At 39.2% G+C, this 21829-nt stretch overlaps 1 protein-coding gene across 1 annotated transcript in view; it reads left to right on the plus strand.

Moving 5' to 3' along the window:
• Positions 1-21829, plus strand: part of ATXN10 (ataxin 10) — a 67200-nt gene that overhangs the window by 19479 nt on the left and 25892 nt on the right. The window contains exons 4-9 of the mRNA XM_081913340.1: positions 5149-5245; positions 6964-7128; positions 14395-14475; positions 17289-17436; positions 19231-19339; positions 20699-20862. Coding sequence (XP_081769466.1) covers positions 5149-5245; positions 6964-7128; positions 14395-14475; positions 17289-17436; positions 19231-19339; positions 20699-20862 — 764 coding nt within the window. The remainder of the gene's footprint in view (positions 1-5148; positions 5246-6963; positions 7129-14394; positions 14476-17288; positions 17437-19230; positions 19340-20698; positions 20863-21829) is intronic.

Genomic DNA, 21829 nt, shown 5'->3' on the forward strand with positions numbered 1-21829 from the left:
TGTAATACATTCTTTGACAACTGGTTAGACAAGATTGTGACCTTTGCCCAGAGATGTCCCCAGAGCCACAACTCGGCCACAGTTTCTTGATGTCCAAACTGGCCAAGCACACATGTCTCTTTAAATCCATTCAGTCTTAAGTTAAAATCGGTGTCTCTCTATCTATATAATGTGAACTGGAGGATTTATTCCCATCCTGCTTCTCTCTCCCCCCCCCCCAAGCTGGAGTGCAAAGCTGTGACTTTTTTTGGCGTTTGGAACATTTGTCTTTCTATGCTTGTTTTATAAGTAAAGAGTAAAAATGATCTCACTGTTGCACTATTTCATGATGCTTTTGACTCATTAGCCAAGTATCTGAAATCCTAGTAATAATTATAGATTCTTAACATCAGTCTTCCATTTGAGATGAATCTTAATTTATATCACAGAATAATAGAATCATCATACCTTTCAAATTTTAAAAGCATGATGGTTATGTTTTGGTGATATTTAACTTCAGTTAGAATTTTGGAGTTGATCCATCCACATAATGATTTGATTTTTGTGAAGTTGTAAGTGTTGGTTCCATGTCCCCTTTTGTATAAAGGTAGGCAACATTATGCTAATTTAAACAGTTTTCCTTAAATCTTTGAGATTTGAAGAAAAATCAGTTTTAAAAAGTTAAGAAAGTAAAAGTCAGAGGTTGCTTTGTGCCTAACCCCAAGTGACCTTACTTCAAGTTCTCTTTCTGTGTGTTCCAAAGGAGCAATGTTCCCAGGCCCTTCTCGCAACTTTGGTTGCCAGCTGGCTCCGTCCCTTTCAAGCGGATACTCCTTTGCTATTTCCAGGACCTGGCAAAGGACGCTTCCATTTGCAATGGGCTGCCTTTTAGTAATATCTGTTTAACTATATTTTAATATGTAATAGTATGTTTATAAGCCAGCCTGTAAACAACTGAAGAAATTGAGAACTTGTAAGTCTTGCCCAGAGTGTCCTGTATGCTAATGTTTAGACTTTTATAGACTGGAATTATTTGATTATTCTTATTTAAATTTACTGGCCTTCTTCTTTTGGAGTCCTAGCTACAAACCTGACTAATATTTCATTGAAAATCAATAGTTTTCTTTAACTGAAAATAAACCTGGGGTGAAGATTTACATAGCTTGCATTACTAGCATACTTGATGCATTTACATTACCGTACAAAAATTGGCTTTTACGATATCGCTGCTGAAGCAGACATACGATAAAAGAGAATGGGTGTGAGTGCCTGTGGAATTTGAAGGGAGCGGCTTATATTTGGGTATTGTCTTTTTTTCTTTTCCCCTCTTGAATTTTAAAGGTGTGGCTAATATTCGGGTGCAGCTTATATTTGGGCCAATATGGTAAGAAAGCAAAATACTCTGGCTTCAGTGTTCTGGAAGGGAGATTTTAGGGTGTTGTATTCCCTGACTGCAAATTGCAGTGGTTTGCCAAGCTGCCTAAAAATAAAGTTAGTAGTGAGTGACTTCAACATTTCCCCTTTGAAATATTGCTATTTTGCAGCCTACAGCCTGCAATATTTTTTTTTTCCTCCATTAGATTGTATTTTTGCTCCATAGTCGCTCCTGTTTACTTCTTTGAGTCACTATAAAATGTAACTTTTCTGTTACATGACAGGTTGAAAAATATTTTAAGTACTTGAGGCAAAGCAGACAAAAATAGTGGTAAAAGTTAAAGTACGCTGATCCTGTTGTTGCCCCTGCAGAACTCCAGGGAAATAATCTTTGCATTTCTACCAGGTTCCTTTCCAGCCAGAGTGCAGGAGCAAGCAGATGTTGTACAGTGAACAAAATACCACAACCTGGTTTTGAATTTTGAACAAGATATTTATTAAGGGAAATCTACAATCATTAGGCATATGCAGAATATGAAACTGTCTAGTATTATTTTATTTTATAGAGGGGAAAAAGGAGTTTCATTTACATGCTCTTAAAGGGTTTGTCTCCGCAGCATGCCTGTAGTGCCACAGGGGCAGGCTGGCATGTTAGATTGTTTTGAAGTGTAACAGTTGGATTCATTCTGCAGTGCCAATTAATCCTCCCCCTTTGTCATGCTAAAATTTAAAATGGAGTTGTTTATGCATCAGCTTTATTCCGTATAGAAGACCATATATGTAACAAAGCTCTATTTTTTATTTATTTTTTCAACCCCTTTTCACCCCTCTCTGCAAAGTTCTCCTTCCCTCCCAGTTGCAGTGGGGACAGTCTTGTGATTGCCTTCAGTATCCTATAGCAGTGGTGGCGAACCTATGGCACGCGTGCCAGAGACGGCACTCATAGCCCTCTCTGTGGGCACACGCACAGTCGCCCCACTGTGCTGGAGGTGGGAGGAGGAGGAGGGCTCACGCACACGCCCACAGCCTGCATCCCTAGTGCCGTAGCTTCCATGCCAGGGTAGGGAAGGAGGAGAGAAGGGCTGGGTTAGGGTAAGGAGAGGGGGCGTCATCGCTGTGGAAGCAGCGGCCTCCCCTGACAAAGGGAGGCGACTTGAGTGCAAAAAAACTAACAACCCCAAGACGGGAGGTGATCTGGTGTGGGAATTTGCACGTGGGGGCCTTAGAAACCTCCTGCGCTTTCTTGGGAAGGAAGCGTTGCTGAGGTTGGTGAGGTTTACTCCCGAGTAAGGGTGTGCTGAATAAGGAGGAGGGAAGCCTGGTGGGGACTCAAAGGGGGCCAGGTGTAGGTGAGGGAATTAAGAGCAAGATGGTGGGCAACACTGGGGTGTGAGGGATGGTCGTCCTCTCTGGAACGTTGTTTCCCATTATAAAGAGTATCTGAGGGGTGGATCAACAGGACTTCAGCCAGTCGACTTCCCCTGGGACTGATAGGGGCGCATGTAAACACGCTTGTGCAGGTTGCATTTTGCAATAAACAGGTGCTTAATTATTGGCAGGCAGAAGGGTGACCCTTTTCTGGTCATGTGGTTTGTGTTTATCCTTTTATCTTGTGAATGTAGATGTTTACATATGGAAAAAGTATTGGAAGAGAGGAGGGTTATTGGTTTGTTCTTGTTTTCATTGTGTATTTTGTGTTTTTTATCTTCTATTTTTATGCTGTGAACTGCCCTGAGACTTGCACATGAAGGGCAGTATGCAAATTCAATAAATGAATAAATAGAAGGATTTGGATCTGAATGGAGAAAAAAAGCACTGAGTTATACCATAAAATTATATATCAATGGAAAGATAATTTAATAAAGAACTTTCATGAAGGATTATTTATTACAACAGCAGTCATAAAGAAGAAATGTGAAACACACAGAAAAATATACAGGTGAAATTGCCATGTTGGCACTTTGCGATAAATACTGTATTTTTCGCTCCATAAGACGCACCTGGCCATAAGGCGCACCTAGTTTTTAGAGGGGGAATGCAAGAAAAACAATATTATTTAAAGAGAGCGCTGAGCAGAACCTGTATGAATCACAGGCTCTGCTCAGCGCTCCCTTTCATGAGCCGTGTGGAGCGTGTGTGTGGCACTTGCAGGCTTTTCCCCAAGGAGGGAGAAGGGCAGCCTATCACTGATGGGCTGCCTTTCTCCCTCCTTGGGGAAAAGCCCCCAACAGCCACACACACACTCCACGTGGCTCTTTAATGGGAGCGCGGCTATCCCTGGCTTTTGCAGGAGGTGGGGGAAGTGTTCTGGCTTTTGGGATAGCCGCGCAGCCTGCATTCGCTCCATAAGATGCACACACATTTCCCCTTACTTTTTAGGAGGGAAAAAGTGCGTCTTACAGAGCGAAAAATACGGCAAGTGGGTTTTGGGTTGCAGTTTGGGCACTCGGTCTCTAAAAGGTTCGCCATCACTGTCCTATAGTATTCGTCTTATTAGTGTGTTGAGACCCACAGCCTGGATCACATACCCATTGAAGGTGGATTGTGTGCCACCACTATTTTTCTTTTGGATGGCTTTTTTCTCTTTTAGGGAGGAGGGTGAAGAGCAGGCAAAAGAGAGAGCATGGGAAACCAGATTCAAAAAGGCCATCTTCTAAGAGAGACATTTAAAAGTCGCCCCCGTGTTTCGGGCTCTTTGATGAACATAGGCCCTGGGTTTGAAAAAGTAAAGAGGTCTGGCAGCAAACCCGGGATGGATGTTGCGCTTGCCCGTAGCTGCACTGCCGCCTCCCAGCACCATCACGGGGGGTTCATGGCCCTTTGAATGAGGCAGTGGCGACATCCTGCTACAGATGTGGAAGGCTTTTGTCCCTGCCATCAGGGTGTCTGTCTGTAGCAGAGCTGCAAAAAAAGGGAGGGAGAGGTGAGAAGCAGGGGGACCAAGCAGCACTGAGAAGGACATTTTGCACCTGCAAGGCTGCCAAATGCTGCTTGTCCTTCACCCCCCAGAGGTGTGCTCACCTGGCAGGGAATCCACACCTTTCCCATTTATGCTGTAAGAATTATAAGTCTGTATTCTTACATTTCGTGTCCCTGTGATATCACTGCTAGTATTTCTCTCTCTCTTACTTTATAGCCATGTACCTGCCTCCTTCAGATAACATTCCATGCATCTGATTAGGTGGACTTGAGTCCATTAAAGCTTATAAAATGATCAATCTGTTAGTCTTTCAGGTGCCAGAAGACTTTGCTGTAACAGACTAACATAGTCACCACTCTAGAATTTTTTCTAAATAGGTGATCAGGGGTCAGCAAACTTTTCAGCAGGGGGCCAGTCCACTGTCCCTCAGACCTTGTGGGGCCAGACTGTATTTTTTTGGGGAAAAATTAAACGAATTCCTATGCCCCACAAATAACCCAAAGATGCATTTTAAATAAAAGGACACATTCTACTCAAGTAAAAACACGCTGATTCCTGGACCAACCACGAGCTGGATTTAGAAAGCGATTGGGCCAGATCCAGCCCCTGGGCCTTAGGTTGCCTACCCATGGTGTAGATCTAGTAATTTGTGAATACGTAGCAAGCTTGTAGATTGTGAACATGTTAATCCTATACATGTTTCCTCAGAGTAAGTCTCCTAGATTTAAATTGCAGTTAGTTCCAACCACATGTGCATAGCTTTGCAACACTAATGTGCTGCTGGACTAGATTATTGTGGCTTTCTTTGGATAGCTTTGATATGTTGTAAGGCGCTTTGACTGGGCAATTAAATGATTCTCTCTTTTCCCCTTCAGCTTTTCGCTGTAGCCTCCAGTTTCTTGGAAACATTGCAGCTGGAAACAAAGCTTCTCAGCAAAGGATTTGGACTCTTGCTTTCCCTTCGCTTTTCTTGTAAGCATCTTGTCCCGCCCATCAACAAATGAAATATTATATGGTTATATTTTAAGTTGCCTTATTTACCATCCCTAAAATGTGTTTTTGGAGAATGAGAGAGTAGTACTTTATTTGTGTATGCTAATCACAGGAATCAGGTTAACTGGAAAAAACCTCTTGTTCTAAATTTGACCATGGATTGGGTTGGTTTTCGACATAGACCGCAAGATCACCAGTAGGCTTAATATGCTTAACGTTTTGTGCCAAATCATATGCAGGTAGGTACAATGGGTTTTAATTCATTAATGCTTGGCTAAATACAAGTTTATCTTGACCAAAATATCACAGTTTACATACAAAAATTCAGTTATGAATTTAGAACAGGATCTTAAAATTCTTTACAGCTAGGTTTTAATAGGACTGCTATGAATTTCAAGAAAACCTGGTCAGTTGATTAATTGTTGATTAAAGCTGCATAAATTTGGGTATTAATCGCATATGAATAACTCAGTATATAAATAGCTTTACTTGCTTTTAAATGATTTACAAATTCCTGATGGCAGTATTTTAGATAACACATTTCCTTTTGCATGTGAGAGAAGAATAAATGGTTTTATTAATATTGCACTGACATTTTTTGTCAGTTATAGTATTAAAATAGTTACATTTTTTAAAAAATTGCTGCCTGATATTAATTTGGGGCCTTCTTTTAGTTAATTAATTGGTTGGAGTAACTTTGATTAAATAAATGTTGCAACCCCACTTTTTAGTCTAACGTCACCTCTAAGAGGAAATGCTAAATTCAAATAAATTGTCCAGAAATGTATGGTAGTATTTGAAACCTTAAACTCCTTTCTCAATGAAAAACTAATGACTTTGTATTACACTGTTTAGAATTTGCAAACTACTTTTTAAATTGCCCATTGCAACATTGTCATGAGGCAACAAAGTTTTTGAACAAAGTTTGACAGAGTCTGGGGGATTTAAATAGAAAAATCTCCATTTAAAAATCTCTACTTGGCCACAACTCTAACCTGCTTCCCAAAACTGTGAGGGCAAGGTAGCAAACAATGAAGTAAAAAACACTGTACACAGCATCACAATTTAAACATTTCTAGTTACCATTCCATTCATATAAACATAAGCGCTTAACTTTATATGAATTCCCTCTCAGTTTCCAAAGAGTGTCAAAGCAATTGGTGTTAAAAGGATGACATAATAATACAGCTTCAGTGCTTGCTTGCTTCAGTAGCAATTCTTAGATTAGCATAACCAGACAGGAACCCATCCTGACCTTTCTAGTTTCAGGTAAACTTTTGGATGGATGGATGTGTGAGTGAAAACACTTCTCTATAAACAGGCCTTTGGTTGATTTACATTCTATGGCTTTTTAAATGTATTTGTGGGAGTGGGGTTATTGGTTTGTTTTCTTTGTTTTTGTTTTATTAAGTATTTTGTGTTCTTATTTTGTATTTTTATGTTGTGAACCACCCTGTGATCTTCGGATGGTATTTTATTGATTGATTGATTGATTGATTGATTGCATTACACATTGAGGGATTAATTGGGGATATCCATTAGAATAAAATAGCCCCCAAAGTCCCTTCCAGCATTCTTAGATTCAGTAAATACCCATCACCATTTGAAGAGTTGGGTGCATTACATATTGGCTGTTGGTACATAGCCTAAACAATCCAGAACAATAAATATTCCTGTTTTTTTGTTTTGTTTTTGAGGAATTGCTTGAAGCATCAAGATGAGAAAGTGGTTTCCTATTGCTGTATGGTTCTTTTCACTTGTCTTAACCCTGAGAGGACAAGAGAACTACAGGAAGAAAGCAACTTGAACGTTGCCCTTGCTGTTCTGCAGGCATCCAGGGAGCACCTGGAATCGGAATGGACGTCAGTATACCTCTCCTTTTTCCCAATACATTACCTTAAGTCTTTGATAGTTGTCTTTTCTCAGATGAGATGTGCAGCTTGCTTTTAACTTCTTTTAGTAAATACATTGTAATAACTTAATATTCATTTTAATTCTAAGAGAACTTTAAGGCTGGGATTGAAAGAACTGAATGCCCAATGGTGTTCCATAGTCTCTGGTAGAAGTCACGTGTTTCTAACAAGCTGGGCCATAATTACAATAATTTCACACTCTTCATCTCTTGCTAGAAGTTGTTGTAGGAGGAAGGAGAATGTGATAAACCCTTTTGGATGTGCAAGTTGTTGGGCTTTTTTTTTGCATGTCTGCAGGGCTCTTTGGACTCTAAAATAAAATGCCACTTGCAGACAGGGATGGTGAGAAATTTGAAACTCTCTTATTCACACTTTTTGAACTAATACATGAAGTGAAAAACAATTCTCATTTGAATTCACACTTATTTGTGCCTCCTTGAACCACACAATGAGGAATGAGTACCCAGACTGCTTTCTGTCTGTCAGAAACAATAAAGTGGAAAGTGAGGCGAGTGCTGTGCCCGCCTTGAGCTCCTTGCTGCTTACGGTGTTAGGACCCTGAACAGGAGATTCATCACCATCATTCCTTTTGATGAATTTTGTTGTATGTCCAGTTAGTAAACTGCTATAATAAATCCAGTTCAGGGAGAGGAGGACCTAATGGACATTGATCCCAGCTGAGTGATGGAGACGGTTCTGGGAGGAGATGAGGGGAAAAGCAATATTTAAAATGGAAAGTTTATTTTACTCTGTATCTGAAGAAGCCATTACAGAATCAGTAAGATTCCCGAGGGCATTGGAGTTATCCTATACCAGAGCTTGTATTGTTGGGAAGAATAACAGAGGTAGATTTTCAGCAACTTGACACAAGTGGAGTTTGGTACTGGTTGTGATAGCTAGATTTTGATGTGAGAAAAAAGCTTTGGAATAATTTTGTAAATAATGCATTTTACAAGGAATAATAATATATATTTTTTAATTTATATGCCACCCCTCTGACTGGCTACTCTGGGTGGCTCCCAACAGAATATCAAAAACACAATAAAGCATCAAACATTAAAAACCTCCCTGTACAGGGCACCAGGCACATTTTGTGCCTAAAGATTCTCCATTTGCGAGCACCTCAAAAAGTCTGGGTGCCATTTTTTGTGTCAGGTTGACACTCAATGACTACTGAAATGTAGGTGCATTGAAGCCTTGTACAGTAGTGTATGTTAAGGATAGACAATATGGCAAGGAGTTTAATAACAAAGAGTAGAGTGTTTTGAAAACTGAAGTATGGTACCAATATTTTTATTGTAAACACCAAATTAAACATGTATTAATAATTTCTGATAAAAATGATATTCACAATCGTGTCACTTATGTGAATTGCATATTAGTCCATGTTTATCAAAATGATAAATAAAAAAGTGTTGCTGAACCCTCCTGTGGCAACTAGCCATTCTCTTTTGACACCCACAACCCAGGTCCCAGAAGCCACTTGGCTCCTAGCTTTTCTACCCCAGTTTCTAACACTGGCTGCCTTCAGATGTCTTCTAAAAGTCAGGTTGTTGTTTATTTCCTTGACATCCGATAGGAGGGCGGGTGCCACTACCGAGAAGGCCCTCTGCCTGGTTCCCTGTAACTTGGCTTCTCATAGGGAGGGAACCACCAGAAGGCCCTCGGTGCTGGACCTCAGTGTCCAGGCTGGACGATGGGGGGGTGGGAGACGCTCCTTCAGGTATGCAGGGCCGAGGCCATTTAGGGCTTTCAAGGTCAGCACCAAGACTTTGAGTTGTGCTCAGAAACAGATATTTTGATTATTAAAAAGTCTTCTGTCTCTGAGATTCTTCTCAAAGGGTTAGCCATGGTTTTATATATTTAAATGTGAAAGGCAAGATACCATCTTTACTTTGATATACTGTGGTGGTTGCCTTAGTTACAAATTTATTAGCATATTTAGTTGTTGACCCCCCCACCCCACTCCCAGGATACTCATTTTTGTTTTCTTACATAGAGGCTGACTGATGACTGGTATGCTCTATATACAGAAATAGTATATGCTATTGTTTTAAGTGAGGGAATTATTTTTTCTAGCACAGTAGTGGCCTTAAAAAGGGGGGGGGGGAATGGGACATTTTATTAATGTTGAAGGTGTGTGTGTATCTAGCTTTCTTCAGTTGTTGTTTTTCATCTAAAACAAGTTGAGCCCTCTTCCCATCTACCAGAAATATACACTGCTTAAACTGAGCATCTTGGCCTCACTAGATATGGTAACCTGGATTTCTTCAGGTGCAGAATTGTACTGAGGCAGGTTATACAGGTTCCTTTTTAAAACACAAAGCAGTTTAACTTGGTCTCCTTCGAAGGTAGCCTGGCCAAGGGGTCTTGGGACTCAGTTGATCTTTAAGAGTCATACTTGGCAACTCACTGTGGCAGAAACGTGGGCTTAGGGATGTGAGCAAATAGGATGCTGTCCACTTGGCTGCACCCTGTATTATGTGCAACCTGGGGTAGCTTACTTGCAAGTAGATTGGTCAGAGAGACAAAAGGTTTTCCAAATATAAATGTTCCTGAAGCAATTCACAATATATCCAGTTAAAAGGACCTCAGGTATCAGGGGTGGAGAAAACATCTAGCTGAAATCTTGGATAGCCGCTAGATAGTAAAGGGGATAGTTTTGTGCTAAATACACCGATGGGTGATTAATTATAAGGCAGCTTCTCTAATCCTTATATTGCAATGATTAGCATAGGCCATAGTAATAATACAAAATAGAGCAAGGATCTTGTGTGGATGTATTGCATTATTGCATTGCTGACTGAGAGTGTGAGTTCTGTGCAAGACATACTGTGCCAAATCATAGATATATAGTCTGTGTGTGTGTGTGTGTGTGTATATATATATATATATATATATATATATATATCCGTCGTCTTCTACCCTGTTTATTATCCCAGTCCTGTAATCATTACTGTGGTTATCTACTCATATGTTTTCTTGGGTAGAGGGAGAGGAGATAGCAGAAATAAGATGGGAATGTCATGAACTGCAGTGTAAACTGATCCGACTGCTTCTCTGAGTTGCATTTCTTCCTTCCCTCCCCCTCCCCCTTTTATGTATAAAAAAACACTTCTTTACACGCAAGCAGATGAAAAGTCATGCCTTAGGCACTGGAAAATTTAAAAGTCTTCAAGAAGTCAGATAATTTTTTTCTATTTTGGTTTGCTCTAATCAACAGCAGAGAAGAGCCTTGTGTCTTTTGAAAGCTACCGCCTGTAAAAGGGAAAAGAAACAACATTGGACACCATATGTTATCTATTTTAAACACTGAACCTGCAAACACATACTGTATATCTGGGATAGGGAAAAGTGCTTCAAAGATGCATTATAATTTATCCAGTATATGTTATAAAAGCTAATTTAGAAAAAACTATGGATACTCAATTACAGACTAGATTTAGGACTGGTGCTCCATTAAGGAAGGGTTCGTCAATGAGCTTCAGTCAGCCACATTTGTCATATTAAAATTATTGATTTGAAGAAAAAGCATTATTTGTCTTTAGATAATTTTAGAACAAGCACTCCCTCCTGAGCACCCAAGGAGAGCCTGCTGGATCAAGCCAGTGGCCCACCTAGTCCAGCATCCTGGTCTCACAGGGCCAAGCAGATGCCTGCGCTCTGCCTCCACGCAGGACATGAGTGTGCCCTCCCTTGTGCTCTTCAGAGGCAGACTGGCTCTGGCAAGGGAGGTCCTATCGCACAGCCCTCGTAGCTAGCAGTAGACGCAAAGCCTGCCAGAAGCGCGCTTCAGAGGCGTCTCACCTCTGATATGGGAAGTAATACACAACCACCGTAGTGGTAACCACTGATAGCCCAAACCTCCAGGAATCTGTCTGACCCCTTTTAAAGCCATCCTGGTTGGTGGCCATCGCTACATTTTGTGACAGCACAGTCCATAGTACAGTATGTGAGAAAGTGCTTCCTTTTCCCCATTTTGACTCTTCCAACATTCAGTTTCATTGAATGTCCCCAAATTCTAGTATTATAAGAGTGGGAGAAAAGTTTTCTCGGTCTAGTTTCTCCACACCATGCATAATTTCTATCATATCTCTTCTTAATCACCTCCTCTCTCAACCAGTAAGCCCCCAACACTGTAACCTTTCCTTGATCATTTTGCTTTACTTTTTCTACATCTTTTCCAGTTTTGAAATACCCCCTTTGTGGTGAGGAAACAAGAACTTTATTCCAAGTGTGTTTATACCTAGACATAAGAAGTCCAGAAAAAAGCAGAATTCTTTGGGGAGGAACCATTTTTATCTGTTGATATACCGTAGTTGTGGTGGAGGAGAGGATAATGGGGAGAAGAAACTAAACTGTGCCCTTCTTCGTATTTGTTCTTAACTGGAATAAGCATATATGAATATTTACCTCGGGATGCGAACGGGATCCGTTCTGGAGCCCCGTTCACATCCCAAACGGAACGTAAGATGCAACAGCACATCTACATGTGCACGGGGCGCGTTTCGCCGCTTCCATGCATGCGCCTGATGTCATTTTGAGCGCCTGCGCATGCTCGAGCGGCAAAACCGGGAAGTAACGCGCTCTGTTACTTCCGGGTTGCCGCGGAGCGCAACCTGAAAGCGCTCAACCTGAAGCACATTCAATTCGAGGTATGACTGTATAGCTGATTCTGTACCTCTCTTCTACAAGTTTAAAGACCAGAAAATAGCGCTATCTTTCCCCACTTCGTAGTTACTTTAAGCTTGTGGAGCTAATCATGAATGGAAAGCCAGTAGTTGAGACCAGAAGCTGCGAGGAAGAGTTTGAAAAGGGAGTCATGGAATTGTATAATCACTATGCTATGATGTGTAAAGTATTCTCTAGCTATATGTAAAAATATTTTTCTGCCCTCTTACGGGTTGAAAATCCTTCCTTTCTAACTTAGGGATAGATTTATTTTTCCCCCTACAAAATTGTGTGCTCTCCAAAAGACCAAATTTGTTTTTAATTCCTGGAAAGTTGGAGTTTCCTCATGTTACAAGTTCCAAGTGCAAGTGAGGGTTTGATAGCTATTTCTCACTGGAAAAAATGTTCTTTAATTGTAGCGTTGCAACAGATACTTGACATCTGTAGAAGCAATGCTGGTATTCTACAAGAACTCTTTTAATAGTTTTCTCTCAAAGCCATGACTATATTTGACTTTTGAATGGGAATTGTGACTAATATAATCACAAACACCATGTGGAAATGATTTTTGTGCTGAAGCTGGGCAAAGCACATCTAATGGTCCTCTTCTCAGCATTGAAGCTGTGCCACATTGCATAATATAAACACAATGCCTTTGTGGGTGGGGCTACAAGTGGATCTGGCCGTTTGGAGTGTCAAGGGACATACTTTGCACAACATGAGAATGCTGCTGAAAAGGCATATTCCTTTGGTGAATTTGCCTTCTTTATCTGTAAAATTTAGGAGCCCTTATGCCATGTTGTGAAGTCATTCTGTGAGTTTTCATGTCTGATTCCTTATCATAGGCTGGTGGAGAGAAGAAAGAACGCAATGGTGTCATTGCATAGGGCAAGCATTATGGATGATGACATTTTTGGTGGTACCCCCATTTTGCATTTAATGTGTAACTTGGTTGTGATTCTGTTTTTTTTCCAACCCCCTTCCTTAATCAGTCAGATTTATTACTTGTAAAAGGTGTAATTTTGCTTCTTAAGGAAATGCAACTATTTTGGTTTGAGATGAAATAATCCTATACTGTAATCTGGTAAATCTTCCCTTCTCCTGTTTATAGCGAAATCATAGCACATGACTTGAATGGAGCTCATGCTCATGTAAATATATATAGGATTGCACCCTTAGTGTTCTGACTGTCTCAAAAACCAAGTGCCTAGTTGGTTACCTGGTCACCTGAAATTCACAGTCAACAGCTAAAAAAAATTATGATTGTTTTTTCTATCTTTGTCCAAGATTGAGTCCTGAAGGTTTCAAATGTTTGTTACGCAGCAGTGCATGATCCATTGGACAAAGGGGTGCATGCGGAAATAACATTAGATTGGGAATCTCCATTTTTGTAGTTTAGGAAAATCTACAGAGGAATTTGCCTACTTCTGTTATCAAAGATGTCTTGGCTTGCGTGGGACAGGGAATTTAATCCAACTATTTGTGTGCATATGAAATTCAGTATCATAATTGAGTTATCTATTTAGCATGTTTAACCTATTGTCTTCTGGACATTTACAAATGATTGTATTCTTGTGTCTCCCATTTACGTTATATTACGTTTAAGTTTGGCTGAACAATATCCAATTCATTTTTTTTTTTTTAAAGACCATTTACTATTTAATTTTCTTAACCTGGGGTCAAGGAACAGAGCTGCAATGGACCAACTTCTGAAGTGTTGCCAGCCAGGACAGAAAGCGGGGGGGGGGGGGGAGCATTTGTTATATTTTGCAATGCTACCACTAAGCTAGCATACTTGAGGGGTCTGAGGATTGCACCATTTGGTGGAATGCATGGTGTTTTGGATCGGACAGAACCAAAGCTTTGGCAACCCATGGACAGCTAGGAGTCTAAAATGACTCCCAGGCTGCACACGTGGTCCTTCATGAATTTAGGAGGTCAGGGATTGCAGTAGCAATTAGCAAATATATTTATAGGCTAGAATATCTAACGACACGTGTCCAGGGCTGGATTTAGGTTTGATGAGGCCCTAAGCAACTGAAGGTAATGAGGCCCTTTATATGTCCAGCTGTCCTTTGTCAACAACAAATTTTCACTTTTTTTTGTGTTGAATATATGCTATATGGTAATTTATGAACCTAATAGGTATCTAAAGCCATTTGCACATAACAAAATATGTCTTTGATCAAAGTAATTGTTGAACTTACCTTATATTTTGGAAATGTACATTAGTTTCCCCCCCTTTAAATTTTTTTGGGGGCCCCAAGAGAGTGGGGTCCTAAGCTACAGCTTGTTCAGCTTATACGTAAATCCGGCACTGCACATGTCCATGGTTGCAAAGAAAAAAATAGTTAAATTTGTTGTTGTTGTTTACTTCTTATATCGTTTAGCAGGTACTGATAGAAATGTAACTTGATTAGTGACCAATTATTATAAAATGCCAGTGTGAACTACCGGTAACTTTGCACAGTGCAAAGTAGCTAACTTTTGCAGTTTTCCTACAACCAACAACAGTTTGTCCTATTGTTTTTCCTCCTCTTTCAGGTTCTTGATTGTTACCAACCATTTGCTGAAGTGCCCCGAGTTGGTCAAAGCCATGTATGCCAAACTGAGCAATCAAGAAAGGTAACCCCAAAAACCAATGTGGGTTTCAGCATTTAGCATTCCATATAGAGTATCCTGTTCACATGATTTGAAAAAAAAAGTGTGGTTTCATAGTTGGCACAGAATCTCTAAATACATGTTTCTATGTCAGTAATGGTTTTAAATTGGTTGGTTAACATTACAATTTAGCCACAACTGGCAGGGATTTAGATAGGGGTTGCAGAATCCAGGTTGGCGCCCTTACTCTGTAAGAAATGCACACAGAGAAAGAGAAAATGAAGACAAGATTTCATGCTTATGCCTTGATTTCATAAGTGCACCGCGCCCTGTTGTATTTTATGGCTCAACTTATACAGCCATTTAATAGCTATTTGGAAAAAAAACAGATTTGCACCAAATAACTTTAGATATGCTTCACTACCTTGTAAAGGAAGTGCAGAATGAATGCGACAATGCATTTGTGCCATGTTCTTTTATATCTCAGTCAGCACAAACATGCACATAAATTCTGTGTATGGAAAAGAGCAAGTGTGCTACTCTTCAAAAAGGAGATGGGTCGGGTAGATTTGCACATTATATAAAGTGAGGTCAGAATCTACAATATACATATTTTTAACACCATCAGGCAGGCCTCATTAAAAAAAAATAAGGAGATGTGGGCCAGCAACTGGCTGCACCACTATTTAGTGAACAGAAACCTGAAAGGCGGTTTAGGTTAGATTAGCACCCTGTGGATGGGATTTTTTTCTGGGGAGCGGACAACGTATGATGAATTATTCTGCATTCCTCACCCCACTTACATGGGAGTTAGCCCTATTGATTAGACATAGTTAGGATTACAGTCTTAAGTGAGTATGTTTTTTACTGAACTAGTTTTTACTGATTTTGAATCTGAAGCAAAAGCTGAGCTTTTAACTTGGCTTGAGGCCTGCCCTTACCATTTAGTTTATATGCTGCACTTAACCTTAAGTCGAACCTGTGGTAAGCTTCCGCTGATGTTTTTAGACGTATACGTTACCCTTTAGTTTAAAGATGTCAGTTTCATACCCTAAATTTGAAACTGAACTATGGTTGTATCTGCGGTTTGCTGCAGTCCCCCAAGGCTGCCCTGCTAGAGTTAGAGCAGGAAAAAAAGGTTCAACAGACTTCTCACCCCTAGGATGCCACTCCTGAGCTATACTTTTTACAGGGTTTAGATTAAGCTCCTGCTGCCCATTGCCTTTCCCCTTGTTACAGGGGAACAAGTTGTACTTTAAGAAAATACATGAATAAATGGTTGGTAAACACAGTACTTTCCATGCCCAACCCTCTGACTTGCTTGCTACCTTGACAGTTTCTTCCTGGGCCCTAGACTTTACATCAGCTTCATAAGGAACAAGCAAAGCTGTCAGTTATCACTTTTCACTGTTGGTGCCAGCAGTAGAACTGTCAGCAATAGCAGGCAAAAGAAATCAAGCAGTGTATACATTTTATGAAACAAACAAACAAATAACAATATAAAAAGTTGCCGGGGTCTCCCTCACACAGAGCCTGCCACTTCTGGCTGCAGCCCTAGCAGCCAGAAGGCAGTAGAAGGGGCAATGGAGTGGCCTCCTCCTGCGTTTCTAGCTTGACATTTTCTTTTTTCTAGTCTGCTTTTTACTCCCAAGAGGGGCTGGCAAAGAAGGGACCAAGTAATCTGTCCAAGCTCTAAAAGCCCCTCATATAAGAAATAGCAGAGAATTTCATTTTACAGGCTAGTAAGTTTTAAGACTTGGGATATAGTTTGGGAATCAGGATTTGTCTCAAGGGAACATCTTATTAATTGAACAATAATTGGCCAACTTAAATTGGGGTGGGGGTTGTTAACATTTTGTAACACAAGAATTGGGAATACTGTAACCCAGGCAGTTGACTCCTTGTGACGTTAAAGGAGTATATTCATGTATCTTATCAAACTTTACTGCCTTTTAAATTTGGAAAAAATGAGGGTTATCGTTTGGGAAAAAGATTTTGGAACTTCTTCTTCAGAGAGGTAGGGCCGAAAATATAGGAGCCAAAAAGCATTTTTCTGCCAGTACATAATTGAAAGAGACCTAATTTAAGATACTCTAGAATAGATAATATGTGACAAATCAAAGAATGAATATATGGAATGGATATGTTTGGATACTTGAAATGTGGAATGGTGGATGCAGACTTATATGTTATGAAGATGTCCCACAGTTCAAAATGATTGGGTTCAAGTTATAAGGATCAGTTTGCAAACTGACATACTAATAATGGTTCTAAATTGTATAATGAATGTACCAAAGAAACCTGATAGTTAATCTTTTGCTAGTGGCCAGCATATTACTTGTTCAGTACTGACAAAAATTGTCAGCTCATTCTACTGGAGCAGCAGACTCCAGCCTGGTGCCCTGTTTTGGAACACAACTTTCATCTGCCCCAGCCAGCATCTCCAGGGGTCAAGGATTATGGGAGTTGTAGTCTTAAACAAGAAAGAAAAACAAAAAATGGGTCATTTCCTGAATTTAATAAAAGAAATATATCACACATCTGGTATAGACTGAAGGATAAACTGAGTGAATATTACCTCTTACTTCAGTTTAATTGTTGTAAACCACTCTGATTTTTTTTTAAAAAAATGAGTAGTGGTATATAAACATTTTTATAACTAGGTAAGTAAAAATCATACTTAAGGTGTGGATTGGAATTTCTTTGGTCAGAAACTCCATGAGGCATCAGGAGATCTGTGGTGGCCTAGCAACTGTGGTCTAATTTAAATATATTGACTGTGCCCTCCATTCAGTATACTTCAATGTAAATAAGCAAGGTTTGCATTTTTATTCTAGGGCTTCGTTTTTAGAATTGATACAGTCAGAAATTGGTGAAAACAATACAGTTATCAGTGCAGAAACAGCCAAATTTCTTGTAAGTTGTTTCAAGGAGAAATGTCAAGCCGTGCTCCTATTGGCTTTTGCAGCAAATGATGATGATGAGGTAAGTATATTTTTATCTGATGTTGTAAACCTGATGAAACGTGATCTGATGTGAAGTTAAAGCTCTGTGAAGTGCATTTAGCTCTGTGGCTCACGTTTGCATTTACCAGTTCAGCTCACTACAGACAGTTACTCTGTACATGTCCTGTAAGACATTATTGACAGGAAAGCAGAAATTTAGAAAACAAATGTTAATAATCATCTGCACCCATGGATTTTTCTGCTGTCTTGAAACAAATAGGGATGTTCTGTGGGTGGGCAAACAGCGCATGAGCCAATTTATGAGATCATGGTGATTGAGTCTGTAGTATCAGGTGCATGAAATATCAGAGATGTTTGGATATGCATGTCCCAGTAATAACTTGTAGTATTGCCACACAGTTGATATATTAGCTGATACAGTTCGTCCTAATACTTGTGGCTAGATCACATTGAAAATTACTTGTACTCTCTCAGACTACAAATGGGGGGTTCCTTTGTTTGAATTCTTCCCTGTGGGAAGGAAAATAGCCTGAGTTGAACAAAATGTCAAGGAGAAGGCTGGGAACCATATCTCTTTCTGAAATCTAGTTCTTTATAGATATTTGGAAAGGAGGAAAATATACAATCATACCATCTTCTCAAATGGATATAATCCAGGAACAGATTGATCTGTTTCTGTTAACTGGTTTGTTCATGCAGTTTAGAAAATCCTGGATTTATTATAAGGGTAATTCCTGTCTTATTTAGGAAAGCCATGATATAACACACGGCTCTGCCGCTGTTAGCCCATAATTATCGCTTTCTAGTCTTAAATTTTATATAATCTGTTTTCTGCATATGATGATTTGCAATTACCACAGTTGGTACAGATCAATCCAGCTGCAGTTAGACAATTCCAAGCAACAGCTCTCAGGTTGAATAAATAATATGCAAATGACAATAATTTCCTTTTCTATCTAGTCACAAATACTACACATTATTTCAAATGAATATTTATTGAACTTTAACGTAAATATAATTACTTTGCCACAAACTATTTAATTCTGTTGCAGAACAATCTTATATTGAAAATAATGTAGCTAGAGACTTTCTATATTTCTTTATTTCAAGTTTGTTTTTAGTTTTTAGAGTATCACCCTTGCAGCAGTATTTCTGTTCTTGATTATGTATTTGTGATTCTGAGGTTGATTGGATATTTGTAGTCCAATATGCTCATTTTTATGGAGGTTTGCGTTTGACTATGTTACAAGGCTTTTGAGTTAGAAAAATATCAGTACAGTGGTACCTCAGGTTAAGAACTTAATTCGTTCTGGAAGTCTGTTCTTAACCTGAAACTGTTCTTAACCTGAAGCACCACTTTAGCTAATTGGGCCTCCTGCTGCCGCTGCGCCACCGGAGCCCGATTTCTGTTCTCATCCTGAAGCAAAGTTCTTAACCCGAGGTAATATTTCTGGATTAGCGGAGTCTGTAACCTGAAGCGTCTGTAACCTGAAGCATATATAACCCGAGGTACCACTGTACCAAAGAAGGTTGTAAAAAATTCTGCACAAGGGTAATAAAATTTCATTGCCAAGAAAAACTGAATTCTGCAGTCTGTACAAAACATGCGTTTTTTTTGTTTTGAATAAACATGCATTTATACTACATTGGGACAAGGAACTGTGTTTGCAAGTAAAGCTTACCCCATGACCATTTGCAATAACCTCTAATACCATCTGACAATTTCAGTAGGCATTTGCTGCCATAGGTGCTAGAAATTTGCTTCTTAAGTAGGTGAAAGCTGAGGTTTCAAACTGTTGCCTGTTTTTCATAGGAAGCACTAGTCACGATTCGGCTTGTTGATGTTCTTTGTGAAATGACATCAAACTCTGGACATCTGGAATGTCTGCAGGCTTGCCCTGATTTGCTTGAGGTGACTGTCAGTAAGTAAGAAGCACACACATTTTTAAAAATGTAATAATCTAAGGAGTAATGCTTTGTATTTTATTTGAAATTAGGTTTTATAAGGAACACTTGACAGTTGTGACCAACAACTTAAAAATAGGAAGCAGAAAGTTGATAGCATGTCTTCCAATATTTATATTTGGATGAAAAAGGTATTCAAAGGTTTGCTAGAGGATTAGCTAACCATGAGGTAAAACGTATAAGCTTTGGTGCTATATATGTTTATTCCAAGATATTGTGTATCTTGTATTAAAAAAATTAAATATATGAACCAATTTTCACACACTACTTTCTGCATGCCTTTATTCTTCACATTGTACAGAATGTGTGAAACAGAATTGAAACTTGAATGCTCCTGTGAAGTAATTTGGTAGTAAATGTTATAATACCTTGGTGTTATGGCAGCAGTTGGAGCTGAAGAGGAGCACAGCCAGAACTTTTCAGCAGCATGCACTAGAGTTGGTTCACATTAAATTGTAGTTTGTTTTTAACTCTGATTCTATGTGATATGTGAACTACGCTTATGAATTAAAGGACTCTGTTTGATTTCTTATCTATTGTACCAGAGCAGAGGACTAAACAATAATTTCTAAAGTTGCACACTGAGCAATATTTGCTACTTTTGGTGTAAAAAAGTTTACCAGTGAGCTTAGAGATCAATAAGTACTTTTATGAATTTTCACCCAAATAGCCCAGCTGACTAATTAAACACAGGATAGCATAGAACATTGAAACCATATGTTAATGTTGAGGGTTCCCAAACATTCTTAGCCAGCAAGTTTTAAAGTATTTATGCAGCATATTTAAATATGCTACAAAATACATTCAACTTGATGCTTGAAATGTTGGCTAACTTCAGAAAACTGCAGTAATATGACTCATTATACCAGCCTTAATTGAACCAGTGCATTTAGAACATGAGTTAGAATGTCACATACAGGAACCTGATCTTGAACAGGAATATCTTGTCTAATGCATTTTCTGTTTTTACTTTTCGGAATGATTCCCAGGATACTCTCGGAGACCTCAAATACACACACATCACCCCTCTGACCTCCCCATGCCACCTTTCCCGTTCTCGGGTTGTACCCAGATTCTCCTTCAGCTCTCTGTCCTTGCAAAGAGGACCATCCATCTGGTTCCCCTCCTGGGGAGACTTCTGGGACAAACTATTCCAGATTTTAGTAGTGTTTCTTTCAATAGCAGTAAGATGTAGATTGATTTCCTTTTGTAATTATATGTTAATAACTATGAAGTAAAACAAAATATAAGTATCATGGGCATTATAAGGATTTTTTTAAAAAAAAAAATAAGACAGAATTATTTTCTCTGTTTAGAAACTTTGCAGCTTACACATCTTGCTGGGAAGCAGAGCACAAACATCTTCACAGTGACTCATTCTGGGCAAGAACAAAGCTGTCATCCAGCTGTGGGGTTTAAGTCACATCTAATTCGTTTGATTGGAAATTTATGTTACAAGAATAAGGCTAACCAAGACAAGGTAAGAAAAGCTAAAGACTGTAAGCAATTGGTTGTGCAGTTCATAGTACAAAAAGACATTTATATCTTAGAAATTTTGCAAAAAAAAAGGCTCAAGTAAGTAATAAATATGGTATGCTGCAAGGGTGCTTTAAGTCAGTTGTAATATTTAAAATCACTTCCATTAATTCCTGGTGTTTCATGTAGGACTGCATGTATATGCTAAAAATACCAAATTTCTACTTATTATAGGGAGGGTAATAGCTCTGACTGTGCCCGCCCGCTGACTTTTGAGATTTCATGAGGCAGTGTCTGCAAACTTTCAAGCATAGCTTCAGAGCTGTAGGAGCGAATACTTTTGAAAACAAACATTGAAACTAATTTCAAGAAACTAATTCTGCACTAAATATAAGCCACCATTTATTTTTTATTCTCCAAGGCAAATTGGGATGGAGATGATTCATCACATATCTTTTAAAATAGATTTGATCTGTCAGCAAACTCAGCCTCCATTGGGAACAGGGGTAGCATTTAGTGACTCAAATTCCCCATAGTTTAAAGGTGGGTTTATAAGCCACTGACTAGTTGAGGCTTGAGAAATCTTCAGATTGTCCTATCTCAGTTCATTAAGCGAAGAGGTGCACAGACCTTTTGCCCACACACACAGTCCCTTTCTTCTTCCTTTGTGTCTTGTAGCAATTAAACAATATTTCCTTGTTTCATCTGAATTGGGAAACTGATTAGCAGATTTGGAACAAGCCAAGGTGTTACACCACCATTTTTAGAAAGTGTTTAATTGTCCCAAACTGGTAGCCATAGTTTCCTACTTTAGATAAAATGGGAAACTATAAACTGTATATTTATCTCCTGCTTTAATTTCCTCTTACATGAATAATGGAGTGAAGGAGCTTTTTGTGCAAGAAAAATGATAGTGCATATCGTGGCTTAATAGGCTGAAATATTATCTGACTTGCGGCAGTGTCATTTTC

The sequence above is a fragment of the Podarcis melisellensis genome (assembly GCF_964234715.1).
Source record: "Podarcis melisellensis genome assembly, chromosome: 5".
Lineage (NCBI taxonomy): Eukaryota > Metazoa > Chordata > Lepidosauria > Squamata > Lacertidae > Podarcis > Podarcis melisellensis.